This window comes from Nipponia nippon, unplaced genomic scaffold (assembly GCF_047370975.1).
Source record: "Nipponia nippon isolate SJK-2023a ecotype South Korea unplaced genomic scaffold, ASM4737097v1 scaffold_7, whole genome shotgun sequence".
NCBI lineage: Eukaryota > Metazoa > Chordata > Aves > Pelecaniformes > Threskiornithidae > Nipponia > Nipponia nippon.
Window position 1 is genome coordinate 43,827,062 of NW_028262391.1, and position 19,475 is coordinate 43,846,536.

At 38.2% G+C, this 19,475-nt stretch overlaps 1 protein-coding gene across 1 annotated transcript in view; it reads left to right on the top strand.

Annotated features, from left to right (window-relative positions):
- CMTM4 (CKLF like MARVEL transmembrane domain containing 4) overlaps positions 1-16,033 on the top strand; it is a 40,795-nt gene extending 24,762 nt beyond the window's left edge. Inside the window, exons 3-4 of the mRNA XM_087740201.1 lie at positions 7,132-7,230; positions 8,160-16,033. Of these exons, the coding sequence (XP_087596327.1) occupies positions 7,132-7,230; positions 8,160-8,333 (273 nt within the window). The 3' untranslated portion in view covers positions 8,334-16,033. The remainder of the gene's footprint in view (positions 1-7,131; positions 7,231-8,159) is intronic.
- Positions 16,034-19,475: the final 3,442 nt, after the last annotated feature.

Consider the following 19,475-nt stretch of genomic DNA (forward strand, 5'->3'; position numbering starts at 1 on the left):
ACAAGATAACATGGCCCTTTAGAAGTAGGGATGGGGTAGGAAAGTTAACAGTTCTGTTCGGAGTAACTTTGGTGTTCTGAGGAATTTGCATGTGGTTTGCCAGGTTTCTGACAATTACTGTCACTGCAGAGTAGATCCACTGTAATGCTGCAGGACCTTTTTTCAGGGCTGAGAACTGAGATGACTTGGGGAGTGGGAGAAGTGGTGGCAAATAGCTGAGAATACTGAAATTTGACTGTCTCTCTTGGATGAGAGTTTGTATGATGAGAGAAATCGGAGTCATTAACAGACATAAATCATTGCATAATCAGCCAGTAGAATGGACTATGTCTGTGTGTAGAGAAAAAAAATCTTCCAATAGATTGTGACCATTGATTTAAAAAAAAAAAAATATATTTTTTTTACACTACCAGAGCTCCAGTGGGTGTTTATTTTGTGTGGGTGTGCAGTTCTGGATGCAATTTTTCAGCCTAGAGCAGCCTCAAAGATGAGGCACAGGACTGAGCCCAGCACAAACTAATTAGAGTTCTGCTGGGCTTATTAGCCTGGACTCCGTCCCAGGGAAGCACTGCTACAGGGAGGAAACATGAGGAGTCAGGTGTGTCCTTTTCAAGACACAGATCAGTGGTGTATTTTGTGCTGCCTGCAAACTTACTTCATCTTTGCAGGGTTGGGGTTTTTGTTCAGTTGTTGCAATGATGAAACCTTGTGTGCATGCAACTGACACCGAAGGAGTTGGCAGAAAATTTGATGTGGTTCCAGAATGACAAACTGTCTTATGCCAACCTTGGCTCTGAAGAGTATAATTACAAAGCTGTAGTTCAAAGGCCTTCACAGGGCAATCTTGATTTTTTTTCTTAAATTTATATTTTTCCCCTTCTGTTTTGAAAAAACATCTTGGTTTTCTTCGGCTTGCTTAGCTGTTGAATGAGAAATGAAGTCAGTCATCCTTCACTTTTATGTTTACTGCTGTCAAAATAGCAATACCTATTAAGGATAAAATTTAATATTTTATAAATAAAAAAATTGTCAGAATTAATTTCCTCTGGGTTAGTGCTCTCTATGGGCATTTGTTCTCATTTGGTGCAGCATGGTGTAAACAATGATGCATTATTCTGTAAGAAATACAAACACAAGTTTTAAACATGAGAAATACTACATGGTTTGGTAGTTATTGCTAGTAATGTCTGTTGCTTTGTGATGATAGCTGCTGGTCCTGTCTGTGCGCAGGACTGCTTATTGGGAAAACATGCAGGGAAAGCAGTGAGGAGCAGCTAAGAACGAACTGAGAGGGAAATAGGCAGGTGATCTTCAAGAAACCAAAGTGAAACCAGGATTGTAGAAACATTCATTTGGTAATGTGTTTTGTCATTTGCAGCAGCATTACTACATCTAACAGAGCTTGTATTCTAACTCAAAAATAGTTAGAAATAAGAATAAAAACATATGAATCTTGGTTTTGAGGCCACTTCTCCCATTTTTTCAAAACCATAGCTTGTCCCTGACCTCTCGGAGAGCTGACTAGGTTTTTGAAAGTCACTTGTGTTAATTCAGGGTTTTTTACATACTTTGCTTGAGATGCTGGAACAGATTTCCAGCAAGTGCCAAACACCTGGGACTGGATCAGAGCATCTGAACAGGAGCACCTGCAGGTGAACGCTAGAGACCTTTGGGGGCTGCTGTATGTGACGTGGGACCCACGGGGACCTTCAGCCCTGCGCGGGGGCCAGGCCCCACGGCCCCACGTTGTGAGATGGGTGCTAAGATACCTCTGTTTGCACAGCGTGAATCCAGCCCTCTGGGTCACTAACGTATTTCTGGAATCGGTCATGGACTGTTTTATCAGGGGAAGCGACACGCATGTAAATCTTGGAGTAGCAGAATCTAGTGTTTGAATAAAGGCTCCTGTACCTGTGTAAGCCTGAATAAATGAGAAAAAAAGAGATGGGAGTTAATGCTCATCCAGTTAATTCTGTTCTTTCTACCTAGGGCTTCTTCCTAGGACCACCCTTCCCCTCCCTTTCCCCACCAACTGAAAAACAAACCACCAAAACCAAAACAGAGCCAAAAGGAAATGTTACTTTGAGCTCTCTTGTGGAAAATAACCTGGACAGCAGCAGGCTGCTAACTTCTGTCACCTTTTGTGACAAAGTCAAACTGTTGAAATGTGCAGTCTTCTTTTCCAGATTACATTCATTTAGCTACTTTAAACTCCATCTAAATGTAAACTCTTGGATTTCAGAAAGCAAATGATAAAAGCAACCACCAGTTTAAATGTCATATTTTTCTTTATACATATTACAATTGCAATATGGCACTGTCTCCCTTTTAAATAGTATCTGGTCACTCGTGCAGTCTCTTCACCGTGAAATACAGGATAAAAAGGCAGAGCATGTATTTTGATTGAATGTCTCTTAAAAGTTTGCATATGTGAAGTCATGGATAAAAGCATGTGGATATTACTGAAACCTCTGAGCAACAGAGCCAACTCCCGGTAACGTACCAAATTGGAGGACTGAACAGAAGCTTTTGAAGCTGATGTCCCTTGCAGGGGACTCCCTTTCAGGATTACTTAACAGGAGCTTTCAGGTCTGTTAACAGACCTCTTGTTCATAGCACCAATTCAGCTTCTCCATCCTCATTAATCTAGGAACTATACCTGCCCAGACCTTTAAAAAACAAAAGACGGTAGGATGCTGTCTGCTTTTCTTTTCTAGTGTTTCCCACCTTTACAGCAGAATCGGCAGAACAAAAGCCTCGCCCTATCTATTTTAGTATAAAATGCTGTCTTGGCATAAACCCATCTTCATCCACAAGTTAAGATGCCTCCTCTGCCTTATGCTCCTTGTGAGTGGGACCGGTGGCTGGTGATGGCAGTAGCAAATACCTGTCCTTGGATACTCTCCTTTGGACTAATAGGACTGTTGGTGACTGAACAGAAGGACTTGCGAATAACCAGCAAGTGACCAGAAGTCAGTCTTTGTTTTTAAATCCTTTTGGAAAGGAGACAGGGAGCAGCGGCAGTCTAGAGTGGATTTGATTCAGCTCGTAGATTTTATTCTCTGTTATGGATGGCAGCTTTGTACAGTATTTTATGGCACAGCATACTGTCTCATGAGGTTGCTGTAATTTCAGCAGAAATTCTTCTATCTGTGTGATGTGGTTTTTACTTTGTCTATAAATATAATAGCAAGAACTTCAGCTACATCATGGCCAGATTTGAAATGGCTCATCTTTTTTCAATTAGTTTATTCTTTTTATTGTCACGATTATTAATTTTCTCTTATGTGGAAAAAAGCTACATTATTTTAGGGAGTGTCCTTTACTTCTTGAATTCTTGCTGTAGTTCATTCTCTTTTGTTTCTGCTCTGACTTCTTCCAAAACGGTTCTGTGTTTTTCTTTTCTTATCTTTCTGCTCTAAGTAGTAAGTACCGCATTTTGGATTAAAAACCTCCACCAGTATTTGCATCTGTGATGTTACCGTTATATGACAATGTTATTGATTAAATGTCATTGCTCCTTAAGCTCCAAACAGTCTGATCTGTGGATATGAAAGACTGTGTTAGTTTTATCTTTTTAAGAAACCAGCCTTATTGTATGAATATGAATCGATTATTAGTTGCATTGAAAGGTTTTGACCTGAACAGGGAAAATGGAATTGCAGAAACAAATAAATTGGAGCCTCAAGATGGAATCAAGTCTTTAAATTTGAATTGTTGGATTCTTTGCAAGGAGAAATTTGATATTCTTTGTAAAGAGTACAATAAAATAAAATGCCAGTGATGATGACAAAGTTTCTAATGCATTTGTATCTTTGGTTTCCTGGAAAAATCATGGCAAAGGCACCAGCAGTCTGATTTCAGCAGTATTTCATATTCTGCGGTATCTCAAACTTCTTACAAGAAGCCTTCAAGTCAGTTTGTAGTGTGGAGATAGATGATAACGTCTGTCATGTTGTGGATGGGTCTAGCTGTCTTGCTTATACTAGTCTCCTTTGGCAAGATGATCAAGCTGACAGATTCAAAAAGTCAGAGGTCAGCAGGATTAATTAATAAGCACATCTGACCCCATAAATCATAGAGCATTATGTGTCATCCACTTAGTCAGGCATGGTGCTAAAGAAGTACAAAATGTGCATCTGAAAAAACATAATCTGGATTATAAGAAGTGAAAAGGTGGAATATTAAGCACATCTTTGGTTGTTCTGATGGTTAGCTCCCTTACAATTAAAACTTACTTCATTTTGAATGTGACTTTTGCCTTAACTTTGCAGCTGTTAATTTTGTTATACTATTAATTTTATTGTGCTTTTCTATGCTAAACTTTTAAAACAGCTAGTATTTTTTGATTATTTGAACAGTGGAGTCTTCATGTACACAGCTCAATCTTTTTAATATTCAAAGCAGTTTAGGTTCTTTGATTCATACTGTGAGAAATTTTCTCCTCCTTTCAAATAACTTCTGTGGCTCTTCTCTGTACCCTGTCCAATTTTTCAACATACTTTTAAAAATGTGGATACCGGAACAGGATGCAGCATTCCAGGGTCCCTTGCAAAGGTAAGATTACCGCCTTACACCTATCATGTCCATATGTCCAAAGGAATGTATAAGTGCTGCTTCTCCCTTTTTTTTGTCAGGGCATCACATCTTGAGGTGCTTGCCTACTGTAATTACTACGTTCTTCTGAGTTATTTCTTGGTTTTTATCTCCATTCTGTAGGTCATTCCTGTAGGTAGCAAATGTACTCTGGTAGTAAAATGCACAACTTGACCTTGGGTTGAACTAATTTTTTTTTAAATGTTAAAAAAATTATTGAAGAGCATAGCTGCCCTCTCCTCAGTACTTAGTTTCAGCATTCTTGGTAACATACGTGTGTTTACTCTACAGACATGATGAAACTGTTGAATACTGTTGAGCCTGTTGTCTGTTGTGACATATAGTGAGACTTCCCCTCTAGTGAAAAAAGGTTTGTGCAGATGAGAACCACAGCTCTTGTTGGCAACCCCAGAAGCACAGTTAGAGCTGCTGAACTCAGAGTTGCAGAGGGAGGGTACTTGGAGAAATTGTGAAATGCCATTTATTTTCCAATATCTGTTTCTTAAATTTGTCTTTGTAAGGCAAGAAATTATATAATTAAAATTGCAATAACTGTTTACTAAAATTCCAATGTTGTTTGATGCTATAAGTACCAGATAACATTTATCTCAGTGAGCTTGAATAGAGATAAAAAGTGTCTCTCTAGTTATACACTGGCAGGTGGAAAGATGGTAGGAGGTTCCGAGACCCACGATTTGCTTTTGTTTCCTTGCTATTTGGTAAGACAGTTTGGGTCTTACTGAGCTTGTGAAATCTGAACACACGGGTGGAAATAGCGATGAGTGGTGGAAGCCTCTCAGATTTCTTGGGAAAGTGCCCCTTTCAGATGAGGATCAGGCCACAGTGATACATCGTACAGTTTATCTCCAGGTACGCCTAATTTTGATAACCAGCTGTTGCTGCGTCAGCACCCTCAAAATAGTTTTCCCTGTGAATAACAGTGCCAGAAACTCAGTTTTTACAATTAATTTCTAAAGCATTCTCAAATCATGGCTAGAAAAATAGATGTTTTGGGGGTGGCTGGGTGACAGTGGTCTTTTCAAAGTCATTGTGCTACGTAACTGGAACAGAGTCATGGGAGTCATACCCAGGAAATAAGTTTAGATTTATGTCTTCAGTTTTCTAAGCCAAACTTCTTACAGCATTTCACAAGATGCATGGGAAGAGGGGATAAAAAAATAAAATTGTACTTGCAGTAAGTGGAGGAGCAGGAATGGGAGGTGTACCTGCCCTGCATGTGAAAGAAGAAAGTCAAGTAGAACAAATTTGTCCTTGAATTCTAGCTAAAGAGTGGCGATGGGAATTTTTAATGGTGGGAGTTGGCATGTTCAGTGTGGTTTTGTTTGTTTGTTTTTTCCCCTCTTTAACTCAAAACTGTAAGTTGCACAGCAAACTTGTATACAGGTTTTCTTTCCATTCCTTTTGGCTATGATAGTATTTACCTCTCACTGATTTCATGTTCCTTCAGGATATTTGTGCTGAGCTGCCATTCTCCGATTCCTCCACACCCCTCCTTGCTCCCTGACTTCACCTATTCATTCAGTTACCATGATAGTCTGTTATTTCCCACATCTCTGTAGTGTACGTATAGTGCAGTGTACATACGTATCATATGTTTTAAAGAATCGTAAAAGATGCCCCGAGTAACATACTGAACAGCTAGTCCCTAATGAATCTAGCACTTTATTTCTTCTATTATTTTAAAGTCCCAACTCTTGAATTTTTTTCCTTGAGTCTGATCAGATAGTATTGTATTGACATAATTACTCTTGTGCTAGTAGCTGCCATTCAGAATTCTTACTTATGTTCCAATGATACATTAATGACCCTGCTTTTTGTAAGGCATGGCAGCATAATCATCTGAACATGAAGTGACATATGCAGCATATGTATAACTGAATTGCATGTTGCCTGTCATTTTTCTGGGCTTGGAGCAAAGCAAGAATTTTCACGTAGGTGCTGCTGGGGTGTTGCTGTGCATATGTTCTAAAATGTCTGCTGGAAACATCAATTTTATGCAATAAGTATGTAAAAAGCTGTGTATTCTTACAACATGGGCAGTGGTTGTAGAAGTAACATGGGACATGCAGTTTTCTACAATAAAGGCCTTAAAGAATTGGTAGTAAAATTGATGACTGTTATCTGGGCAGTATATGGAGCACTGTTGTCACGTGAAAGAGAACAAGGGGTTCTTGGAGTGCTTATATTCAGGTTACTTCAGTGTCAGCTGAGGTAGAACGGCTTTACTCATTGTTCGTGCTGACAGTACTTTTCTAATAAACCTAGTAGAAATTCAGGTAACGCATCCAGAATCTGCACTGGTGCTTTAGGTGTACATGCTATTTGACTTTAGTTCACAGATGCTACGTGTCCTGTGTAATAATCTTTTTGCCTTCTTTTGTATAAGTGATAAACTGCATAGAAAGTGGGAAAGTATTGCTATAGTTCTTGTTCTAACCTTCTTCTGTTTCATCACTTCTAATAACAGCAAGCAAAGAATCATTGTTTAGTAATGCTAATGAATTTATTTTTTAGGATCTGGTCAACACTGGACTCAGCACTTTCTTCTTTTTCGTTGCCTCTGTAGTACTTGCTGCTTTAAACCATAAAACTGGAGCAGAAATTGCTGCTGTGGTAAGAATTTGAACTTCTTTATATATGACTATTCTCTTTTATTAAAACTAAGAGCAACTTTTTTCCTCGTGTTCATTGAATACTCCTGTTGCCTGTGCCACCGCAATTTACTTCTAATTTTACAGTTGGCTATATGCTAATTCTGATTTAGAAAGTATTGACATCCTTTGACATGTTTGCCTTAAGGCTTGAGGCAAGAACAAACAGAAAAATGACTTGCAGAGAGCACATTAACAGTTGAACTTCTTTCTCTATAGCTAGCTTAGAGGATACTGCTCTATATTGCAAGCCTACAGAAAAGATAGAGCCAAAAATTCACAAGAGATTGGGAGCTGCTTACACATAATTTGCTGAATTCTTGCTCACTACAGATCATTTTTGTTCTGTGGAGTGAGTATAGTAGTACTTCAAGATTTTAAATCTAGAACAGTAAGGTCAAGCAAATTCATTTTGTGCTTGAGTTGGCAACTTTTTTTCTTTTTTTCCCCAAAACCTGGATACTGAAAATCACACAACAGTTCTGCAGAAGCATATAGGAAGAACTGCAAATTAGCTCCTTCTCCAGGCTGATGGTCTGGACTGGTCATCTGTTCTCTGGTCATTCACTCACTATTATGTGCACCCTGAGGAATGAACTGTTGGATGAAGAGCTGTATTCTTCTTTACAAGAGGTTCTTCTGTTGAAGTTGCATTGCAGGATTTAATTGTCATGTTTGTAGACAGAGAACTTTGTTTTCTGGGATCATTGATCTTGGCTGCTTTTGCAGATTCTCTAGTTCACTGAAGAAGGAAAAGATCAATTTTACAGGCAATGATGATTTGTCAGTGCAAATAAAGTAGAAAACTAAGTTTCTGAGGAATTTGTTGTGAAACTACTATTGTTCTTGTTTTCAAAAATTGTCTTTGACAACTCTTTCTACTTCTTGTAGATATTTGGTTTCTTGGCAATGGCAGTGTATGCTGTGAACACATATTTAGCTATTAAAAAGTGGCGAATGAACAGCAGACAACAAAGTAGTCGGCAGACCAGTGATTACATACGTGCTCGGACAGAATCCAGAGAAGTAGATCATCGCCCTGAGATTCAGCGTCTGGATGCATGAAACCGACATTCAAATGGGACTGCAAAGGGAAAGAAGTGCTTAACTCCCTCATGGAATAAAGGGTTTTTTCTTTATTTAAGGAAGAAAAGGAAGATCAGATGGTGGCAAAGAATTCCCAGCCCTGCATATGTGCAGAGATGCATCGAGTCAGAAGCCGTTGTCATGAAGGCAGTGAATGTTGGTCATTCAAAAGCAAGATCCGTTTAAGATGTCCACATATATATACATATATTATATATCTTATATAATATATAATATATATGTTTTGCAGTATGTTGTTGCTTTGGATTAACTGCACAGTACTTTCCTTCCCTCTCCCAAGTGCAAGCTCTGAATATACATGTTCTGCCATTGTTTCTTTGTCTATCGTAAACACTAAGACCAGCACTACATTGCTTGGTTAATATAGGAAAGAAATCCACCAAAAGTAAATTTAATACATGCGAAAAGGAAGTGAGGGGCAAATAGCAATAACTTTAGCCATGTATCATGTCCAACAAACTCTCTGTATCCATCCTCGTGCAGCCTTGGCGGTGCAGCTCAATTCTCGTCTGCCAGATCTCCTGTAGTTTCACTGTTGGTGCACTTATATAGCTGAAATGGACAACCATTTCACATTTTTTCTTTGATGGATATAGTGTTGAGGTGGTTACCCTATGGGTTACTCTGCAATTGCCATATTCAGTTCATGTATGGCCTTGGCCAGATCTGAACTTGTGCAAAATTAGCGTGTTTACTGAATGGTCACCATAATGCATCGAGTGCAGGTATATGGTTGTCTGCTAATGTTGGGATGCATTCTCTTTTTCATTCTAAAATGGGAAAAGAAATACGCTTGCGAGGCAGGGTGGAGAAAAGGTGGTTGAGGGGCACAGTAGTGAAAGAAGGGGTTGTCAATCCAGTAGACTTGCATTCTAGTCACAGCTCTTTTTTTTCCCTGTTTTCTGTGGGGTCTTTTCGTTTGTTTTGGTTGTTGTTGTTTGTTTTTTTTTTAAGGTTCAACCTTTCTGAGGAGCCTTGGGTGAGCAAGAACTAGGAAAAAATGTGCTTATAAAGTGTTCCTAAGGTTGCAATATTGTGATTCATGTAAGATAAATATTGTCCTTTTCAGAGGGTTGTTTGTTTCTTCTAAAATCAAATCTGGTAGTAGGTAAAACTGATTTTTTTTTTTTTTTTTGTAATTGGGTGTTTCTGCAAATTTTTTTCCCTAATATTTCTTTGGAAAATGAGTTTAGATAATTGGAGGATAATATGGTTGTATTGATTTGTTTAGAAATAGTTTTACCTAACTGAAGTTTTCTTACTTTAATTGTACTTCCAGTGAAGAGAAGGATATTTTCTCTACTCAAAACTTGAATTCTGCTGTAATCAGTTGGATGATACCAGAATGTTATTAGGAAGATGTCTCTTGATATTCTTCTGGTTTTTTGATTGGTGTTTTTATCTGTAATCCATTATTTGGCATACGCATGCCTGCATGTTACATGAAGAAAATGTGCAGGGGAGATGATCTCTAAAGCTGAATTCCTTTCTGGTGTAGGCTGATGAAATCTTTGAAATCAGCAGAACTGTATGCCACGTATGCCTGAATTTATCTCATATTTGACTTGAACACTTTGTGTTGTACTGTAGCTGTACTCTTGAAGTAGATGAATGAAGTTAACTGGAGTCTTAAGAACAAACAGCAATATGTTGCAAGAGGTCACTTTTAAATATGAAAAACAGGTTATACCAAACAGAAGATCAATAGAAGTGCCTGGGCTTTTTTAATAGCGGAGGGAACCGGGATAGTGACAGGTGTGAACCTACCGCTGCAATGTTTGAATCGGGCAACAGAGAATTATTTTGATGTGTGAAAAACTGGTGACAAAACTGATGTCTCTTCATTTTCAATTTACTGATGTCTACAGTGCATTTCATCTTAGTGGCTAAGATGGAGATTAAAACTCAGAAAGAGTTATTAATGAGGTTGAAGAAAACTTGCCTTTTCTTAATGAGTAATGGGTTACCAGTTAGTATAGTAACATTTTATTGTGCTTCATTGAAAGTTAATGCCAAAGGGAACACCAGTTTAAAAAAAGATCGAACCATGTAAGCCACCCCCTCCCGTTGGGTTTAGAACACAGGCATTTTGTTGAGGTGGTGTCTCACCAGGATTACCGTGCATTTCGCGAACAGTAAACGACATGTCCATGCTCAGCGTGGTACGAAATAGCGAAGTTTGTTGTTGCCAGCACAGTTGTTACAGCTCTGCTGTTTTTCAGCACTCTGCTGAGTATTGGCAAAGTTTGCAAGGAAAGTTTGCAGATATTGTCCGTTATTAAAAGAGCCTTTTTAAAAGTAGCACAAGCATGTCTAGACTGGAATTGTAAACTGGCATTAAAGCAGTTTGTATAAAGATTGTTAAAAACAAAACACCACAACAAAACACACAAAAAAACCTCCAACCAAAAAAACCCTAACAAATAAACCCCCCAACAAACCAAAAAACACCACCACACAACAAAAACGCCCAAAACAAAACCACACCAAAAAACCAAAACCAAAACCCCCTACTCAAGTACAGAATATTGTCCTCCAGAAGATCCATGCTTTTAGAGTGGAACCCTCATCTGAAATGAAGAAACAGAAGTTAGGTGATGCAAAGGCTTTTCATTAGGAGTGTGTCCTGTTTGCTGGTTGATGGCAAGGACTGAAATGGTGCGTACATAAGAGAACTCCCCGTTCCTCTCCTGTACTCCCTGTGCTGATTCTGTTTTTTCAGAGGGGTGGAAGGTCTCGTGCATCTGCAAGTTTATGAATTTGGTCTCTTTCAAATCCTTACACCTTTCCTTACCTAGAAACAGGATAACTTCACCGAGCTTTTTCTGGAGTGAGATCATGAAAACCTTTTGCTATCTTTTAGCTGGAATGACAAATGCAGAATGATGCAGTTATACTTCTAATACAGTGTAATACTTCATCATGTATACCTGAATGACATTGAGTGCTTTTATATGTGAAATAAGTTTTCTTGAGCTGAGAACTGTATGCCGTTGTTTATTACTTACATCATGACTTGAGCTTAGCACAGCTTTCAGGGTAGAAATCAAAGAGAATATTAATTTAAAAAATACTATCTGATACACTTTGTAAAACAGAAAAACAAATGTATATTTGTAATTTCCTTATTTTGGGGACCAAAGATGATTTTAGTATTGTACAGTATATACTTTCTAAAAATCTAAGTTAAGCATTTATTACTCTGTGGGGACATTATGTACTATTTGGATTATATAGAAGGGAAATAAAGTAGCTGTGAGAGACAACTAAATTTGAAACATTATCATCATATGATATATACACGGTTGATTCCCCTGCCCCCCGACTTAATTTTACATGGTATATTGAAGAGGTGGTAATATTTTAAGACTGTTACGCAAACCGCAGTCATCATAAAAAAGCTCTGAAGGAAGAAAATAGGGTAGAAAGTTGTTGGTTTTTTTTTTCTTAAACTTAGAAAAGTGACATTAAATTGCTTATCCCAGCCAGTTAGTCTTGCTTGTAATTGCTAAGCATACAGGGATAATTCCTTTTAGTCCTTGAGTGCTGTTTAGCTCCATAAAGGGACTCAAAATCCACTGTAAATAAAACTAAATTAAAGCTAAACAGTTGAACCTTGTCGGAGCAGGATGCTCAAAACTGTAATGGTTCCAGCTGGTCCTCTGTCGTCAAACTATGCAATCTCCATGTATTTCTGCATGTAGAAATGACAGTAAATCTTGAAACCTATGCACAGACACCAAAAGATTAATTAAAGCATAAGATATGATTGGAGCAACAGCGTAATAGCTGTTGTGTAGTGTTGTAAGAATATATGTTTTCCTTTTAATGCTATGTATGCTCAGTTGTGTCAGCCTTAGTTCAAGTTTCTTACATTCCTGTCATGATGTGCAAACTGCCTGCAACAGAAGTTTCTAACACCATAATTAAGAACTGATTTGACAATTTCATCGCTTCTTATGAAGTCGATTCCCTCTTACTCTCTACTTGTTCCTTTCATTTCATATATTCATGCCTCATCTAAAGTTTTAATATTTAATTTTTGTTAAGCCATCTTCATTGATCTGTATAGTGTCTGCTTCAATATAAGGAAGATAATAAGAATACTGTGTCTAATGACCTCTTGCTTAAGTATGGTACTCTTCCCTTTTATGATAGCTTATGATGTTTGAGCTGGATGTGCTGGGGGAAATTTTAGTCTTTCCCCTAGGACTTTGGAAGCTAGCTGGTATGCTGCATGCATTTCTGTGTACACTTTCTGGTAGGAGCCACGTGCTTAGAGGTTGAGAGAGATTCATCTACCTCTGCCTTTTTTGAGAGACAAGGTTAGATGCCTGTATTTCAGTCTGTGCTATTCATCATGGGCTTTGTATTCAGAAGCATGGCATCAGCAGTGAGCTGTGCCTTGGAAGCAGCTTCTCATCTTTTGCTTTTAAGATGTCTCCTATATGTGAATGTAAATGAAATCAGTAGTGTGGGGTGCTGCTTCATAGGCTTTGTCACCTGTTTCACTGTGCATTTCATGATACAATCGACAGTTTTTAACTGTTCGTATTTCATTGTTGATTCTAGAAAGAGGAGGCGAAAACTGGGGAAAGTTTCCAGTCTTCCCTAAGAAAATCTTTTACACCCCACTCCCCCGCCACCCCCCCCAAGTTATTTTGTACCATCTGATGACTGCCCCTTCCTAACACAGCAGACTTACTGGTTCTTGAAGTGCTGTGGACCACAGCAGGAGAATTGATCTGGTACAAGCTGCAGGTAGACTGTCATGAGTGAATTAACCACTAGTTTTCCATGAACTTTAAGGTCCCTAAACAAATTTGATATTTGTCACCTTTGTGCTATTTTGGGGATGTGCAGGCACCGTGAATGCTTATCTAATACGTGGTTCTATTAATGCAACCCTTCCCTCCCCCCCACCCTTTAGTCCTTGTTGTATATCTGTTATTTTCTTGTCTCATGACAACTTTGTAAACACTCCTCCTTGTTCTCTTTTGTGGAAAAAAAACCCCCAAACTAAACCAACAGTGCAACATAAGTAAGAATAATGTTTTTTAGGGCATAATTTAAAAAAAACCCAAACTTAATAGCAATTCAAATAGTGTAGAAAATAATAGCCTCTCTCCTGCTCAGATGAGATGCTGAACAGCTTTGTACATGAAAATCAGAGCATAAACAAGAGATCTTACACTGAAAGCTTTGGAGCCAAACATCTTCAGCAGGTATTTAGGATAAATAAAAAGGCAGGCACAGTCCGATCATGAATTTGAGATATGATAAAGGGTGAGAAGGAGAGAGAAACCCAAATTTGACGTTTAATGATCCAGTGCTTTCAAAATTATATGTGAACATTAATAATGGCCAGCTGCAGAAGGAAAGATTGCTTCTGCACTTCATAGCACAGGGGAGAGAGGGACACCTTGAATCAGTAGTAAAAGTAGGTGTAGAAGTGTTTCTCTGTTCCTGACTCCAGGGCCGTGCTGGCTGTGTAATACAGTTGGAGAGATTCTACACCATCGTCGTTAATGGTGCATTTTAAAACCTGAGGCATGTTGACAGACGGCTGTGACTATCAAATCACTTCTGCTCAGCTGCAGTGTGGTAGTTGGTTCACAGAGACCTGCGGGATGTAGGTGCTTGCATCAGAAGGGTTCTGTGTATCTAGGAGAAAGGATAGTTTCAGACTAACTTCTGCTCAGTCCCACTGAAATGAGTAAAGCCGTGATGTAGCATTTCTGAAAATTGAGTACTTAGTTTTTGTTGTTTATAGCATAAAATAATGGATTGTTTGGAGGGCCAACAAGGCTCAAGAAGACTGTGCAGGTAGAGATGTGTATGTGAATTTTCATGGCAACAAAAGTAATAATTTAAAAATGAAACTGAAATAGGTACAAAACCCAGAAGAATGCTTGAAAATAGTTTGTAGAAATTATGCCAAATTCCTCTCTTTATTTTAACAGAGGTAGTTGGTTAAAAACGAATTCATACAAATAGTCAGGAAATCTCTGAATGCCACTTTAGCGATTTTCCTGGTATATCGTTGTCCCTCTTAGCCACTTGGCCACCTGGATAGATCTGTTTGACAGAGTCAGAGCGGTGCTGTCCAACCTGAAAGGGTTCCTTTGTTGTTTTGGTCTTATTTTTGCGTTGTCTTTTTTAAAATCTGTCTATAATTTAATCATTTGTGTTCTAAAATAATCTTAAAAAAAATCTGCTTACACTGTGATTTATGGTAGCCTTTAATTTAGAGTATACAACACAATCTAATTTTCTTTTTCGGATATTTAGCTTTCAAAAGTGTTCTTATATATGCCCAGAAATGAAAGTTGTCTATTTATCATGAAAATGTGATTAGATAAAGTTACCTATCCATAATGCCAGTGCAACTCTTTCAAATGTGCTGGATGGATGAGTTAGTGAAATTGCCTTTTAATCTCTATGGGTTAATAAATATTTTTTTATAACTAGCCACAGATATTCCTTTTTAAATTATACTTGGCAAACAGAAGATATATAATTTTATATACAATATACATAGTTACCTTGATTGACATATTTATAACATAGAGCTTTGTGTTTACTATGAAGGTTTTATCTGTATACCAGGGACTTAATGGGTAAAATTTTAAAAAGCCAGTTAGCATATGTGGAAGGATATGGAAACTATCTTCATGAATTCATAATGAGGACATAGGAGCATTTCAGAAAGCAATAGCCAGATCACATTAACGGAGTATCTGGGTTTTTTCTTATTTTTTTGATTGGGGCTGGTCCCTACAGCTATTTTAATAACATCTGGATGTGAGGAACAGAATGAAATATGACCATCTGCCTCTTCTGACTGTCATGGACTATTGTCTAGAATATGGGAAATTTCAGGGTATTGTATTTGTTTTGCTTTGGACAAATGTCTCAATAGACATATTTAATTAAAACCTTCATGTGTTTGAAAGAAAATACCCTCTCTTAACTAGGCTGATTTATCACTTTTGGTAACCTTTTAATCCCCAAAGTATTGTTGTCTAAATATTTTTAGTAATGTTGCATTTATCCTGATGTCTACAGGTTAAAATGGTTCTGGCTAGCACCCTTTTATTACAACAATTGCTACCTTCATTTTTCTACTGTTTATACTTTAATCTTGAATGTTTACTGGTTTCTACTTGTTGGATATTGTGGAGGGAAAGTGTATCTTAGCACTACAGTTCATCCAGCTTTAACTCGTACATCACAGTTCCGGAGTAAGAAAATACTTTGATTTATATATTGTGGCCAATTTATTGCATTTTTAAATGATTTCTATACTTAAGGCACAACATTTATGACATAATATAACAAATGACTTAGCTAATCATTGTATCTGTCTAGACTTATTCTCTTCTGTATTAGTGTCATTTTGAAACTATTTGTATATGTTGAAGTTTGTAAGGGTTCAGGAACCCACAATAAAATAGTAAAGTAATGTATTTATTTCTCATTTTAATGCTCAATTTTGATTTGAAAGTTGACACTTTGTATGTCTCTTCACAGAATTGTAAACAAACCGAAAAACTGCTTCACCTAGTGTGCCTTCCACGTGTGGTACAAACACTTGTCACTCACAAAAAGAGAGATGTAAATTTATTAAACCAGTAAACACTATTTTTGTAATGTGAGTCACTAATGCATCTCTGGTTTCATTGTGCTTTGTTTCCACTAATACCAGTTTTACGGCTGCTGTAGCCATTGCTTTCCCTTTGTGCACTAAATAGTAAATCTGATATCACGGTGAATCAAAAGATTGTGTCACTTTTGCTCTGCTCTGCCTTCAGCTGCTGCCTGAAAGATGGCGATAAAGCAGATTGCTGATGTGAGCTCGAAGGTACTCCAAATTTCTTTCCTTGAGACTTGCGTAAAGAGATGCTCAGCGTGGGATATCTGTATCCTCAGTGCTGATTCTGGGTTTTGTAGAAAAACACAGCAGGCCTAATCTAAACATTCTGATTCTAGCTCACAATTTATGATTTATGGTGTCTGAGGAAGTAGCATCCAGGCCTGACTGAAAGACTTTATCCCTCGGGGATATAGGTCCTCTACTGACAGATTTGTGATTTTGAACAGCTCAGAAGTATTAGAAGAAATAGTGGGTTAGAATTCCATCTCGGACTGAGCAAAGGGGGTGCAATTTTCCTGTTATCATATGGTCACAAGTCTGCTGGTATTTTGCTTTTGAAGTAAGAGAAATTAATGTTTTGCCAAGGAGAATCTTATGATAAATCATACTGTATGTGTGACTGCAGAACCTGACTCGCCCTTACTCAGGCAAAATTCCCCATTGACTTCGGGGACTGCAGATCAGGTACCCATTTATCACCAAACCCTGATCAAGGATTTGAAGAATATCACAAGTTAGCAAATGTTCACATAGAGACAACTTACAGCCTTGAAGCAGTTTCACATTATTTTGGTAAGCGTTCTTGAAGTTCTCAAACTGCACACAGGGCCAGCTGATAAGAGAGATGCTTTCCGTAGCGGTACCTACCGGCTGTGATCACTGCGCCCTCAGTATCGACAGCTGTAACTTGCATGTGTAAGTGTAGCATCTTCCAGCTCTGTATGTGAAAGTTGTGCTGTTAATGCTTGACCGGTTTCAAAGGCAAGGTAACTCTACAAGAAAACGTAACCTCCAACTTGCTTTTACACCAGGAATGATTTTTCAATATGTTGTGTGCTTCTTTTCTGTTGTTTTTTATGCTAAACAAAAAACACAAGCTGAAGAATTGTAATGTCTTGCAATACAGAAAGCAGTCTTGTTTTTAAAACCCATACTGTTATAGCATAATTTAAATGGTGTATTTATCAGTTTTAAATGTCATTTTGCCTTTCCAGTCTTTCGTATATGGGCACAATACTTCTTGTAAATTTTTTTTTTATTTAGTTGTCTTTCTGTCTTTTTTCTTTCTGATATTTGAAGATTTGAGCTCTATGGATTTTCATGGTACTCTTCTGATCATGTCTTCATAGTGGTAAAAGTCTGTATTTTTGTATGTAGGGAAAATGGTAGTTTTCTAACACTTATCTTGATCAATATAGTATGGAATCATTGTGAAGGACTTCCTGTTTAATAAATGGACATATTAAAGTACTACAACATTGTCTTCATCTGTAAAGGCAATATATAAACTCAGTATACCAAGTGTCGTGGCTGGTTAGTTGATAATCCAGTAAGTGCAGTTGCTAAATGCACTTCCTATGCAAGACAGTGGCATAGGGGTTCAGAATCAACCAGCCCTGACAGGACAAACTTCATAGATGCAGGAGTTAATGAAAACCCATGCATAAATAGTCCTTGATGAGAGGTTATATGTAGCAGAAAGCACATGGAATTGCTTTATTGCTGAAGTGGTTGTGGTGGGATTGCTCTTGTGGAGGTTTCTCCATCTGGTACGCTGTAATGGGCCGAAATGCTGTATCTTGTGGTTTGCAGCATCACGTTCTGGATTGAAAAGGAATTTTGGGGCTGAAATGCTGGAGTGAGTGGGTGATGCTCTGCCACCTCTTGGGCTGTAGGTTGCAAGTCCTACCTTGACGCAGTTGGGATTTTTGGTATCCAGGCACTTTAGGTGCAAGGTGAAAGGACCAAGTTAATAAGGGTAAGAACTGAGGAAACGCACGGATGGTTGAATGAGTGGTGTGGAAAGATTTGGGACTATCAATGATGCTCGTAAAATGCTGCGTAGGGATAGTGTGTGTGTGTGTGTGTGTGTGTGGGGAGGTGGAAGAAGGTGGTGGTACGAGTGAGCTCCTACAGAAGGATTCACTAAGGAGAGTCACGTGCTTGTACAAATTCTCTGCTAGAAGATGGGCCGGTTCGTTTCGCCTGTGTGGGGTTGTCAGCAGCGGTAAACTCTAATCTGTTGTGGTGTTGCATCAGTTGGATCTGCTTAGAGATCAGGCCTTAATGAAACTGGTGCTGTTTAAGAAAACAAAGAATTAAAGTGCTGGTCTTAATGCTATATTGCTGCTGATGTTATCCACGGTGTTCCTTGGTCAAGAGAAGCTTTGTTAGCTGTTGAATTAAAAAAAAAGTTTATTCTGTCTAACTCTTAAATATGGATTCTTCCTTCAGTCTCCTGGGAAGACTATAATTGATTTCTTATTTAACGGATCAGGCTAACAAAATGTGATGTACAGCATCGCAAATATACATAAAATAAAAGCACAGGTATTATTTGGCCAAAATTAACATTGGAATCACTGTTTTCTTTTTCAAGGAAATAGACTGAAAAATGAATTTTAAAAAAAAAAAAATACACTTACATTTTCTGGGTAGCATTGCTTTACCTTCTAACCTAGAAGTTTTACCAAACACTCAGAGTACTGTGAATTTTTCCAGTAAAGGAGGAATCTGTGTTGCAGTGAGGGTGTTTTGATGCAGTCCTGTTTACTTCGAAGAAAATAAAGACACAGTATCTCCAGCCTGACTTTTAAACTAATACTCCATGCAAAAAGGTGTCTCGAGTGTCTTGTAACAAGATTCACATTCTCAGTGCTTATCTAAATTTGTTCTGCTTCCTTGATGCATTATCTCCCTTTCTCCGTGCTCAGAAAAGGGTTAAAGGATGGTTAGGTGGAGCTTCTTTGTGCATATGAAAAATACAAGGTGATGTGTATCTTGCATTTGCTCTTTGGGGGCAGTTTGTATCCTGATCTTTGTAATGAAGCCACTTTGTTTTATTATTTTTAATCTCGTACAAGGTTGGTTACAAGCTGCCTGCTGTGAGGTGTAGCTCAGCCTAGTAGCAGTATGTATGTTTTCTCACGTATTTATGCATTTTAGAAGTACAGGTGTCAGAAGCATGCACTGTTAGTGTTCGGTTACAAGTACACGCTCACTTAATGATACAGGCTGCTGGTCTCCTAGCAGGGGAAGATGCAGCTATAAAATTCAGGCTTAGAAATTTGCACAATGAACACTTACCAGAAGCATAATGAATGAAAAACATCTGCTTGCTATGCAGAGCATTAAATTGTCTTCTGCTTCCCAACACACTAGGCTGGTGGAGGCATTCTTCTCAAATACCACACAGGCTGAGAGACACCACTCTTCACTTAGCG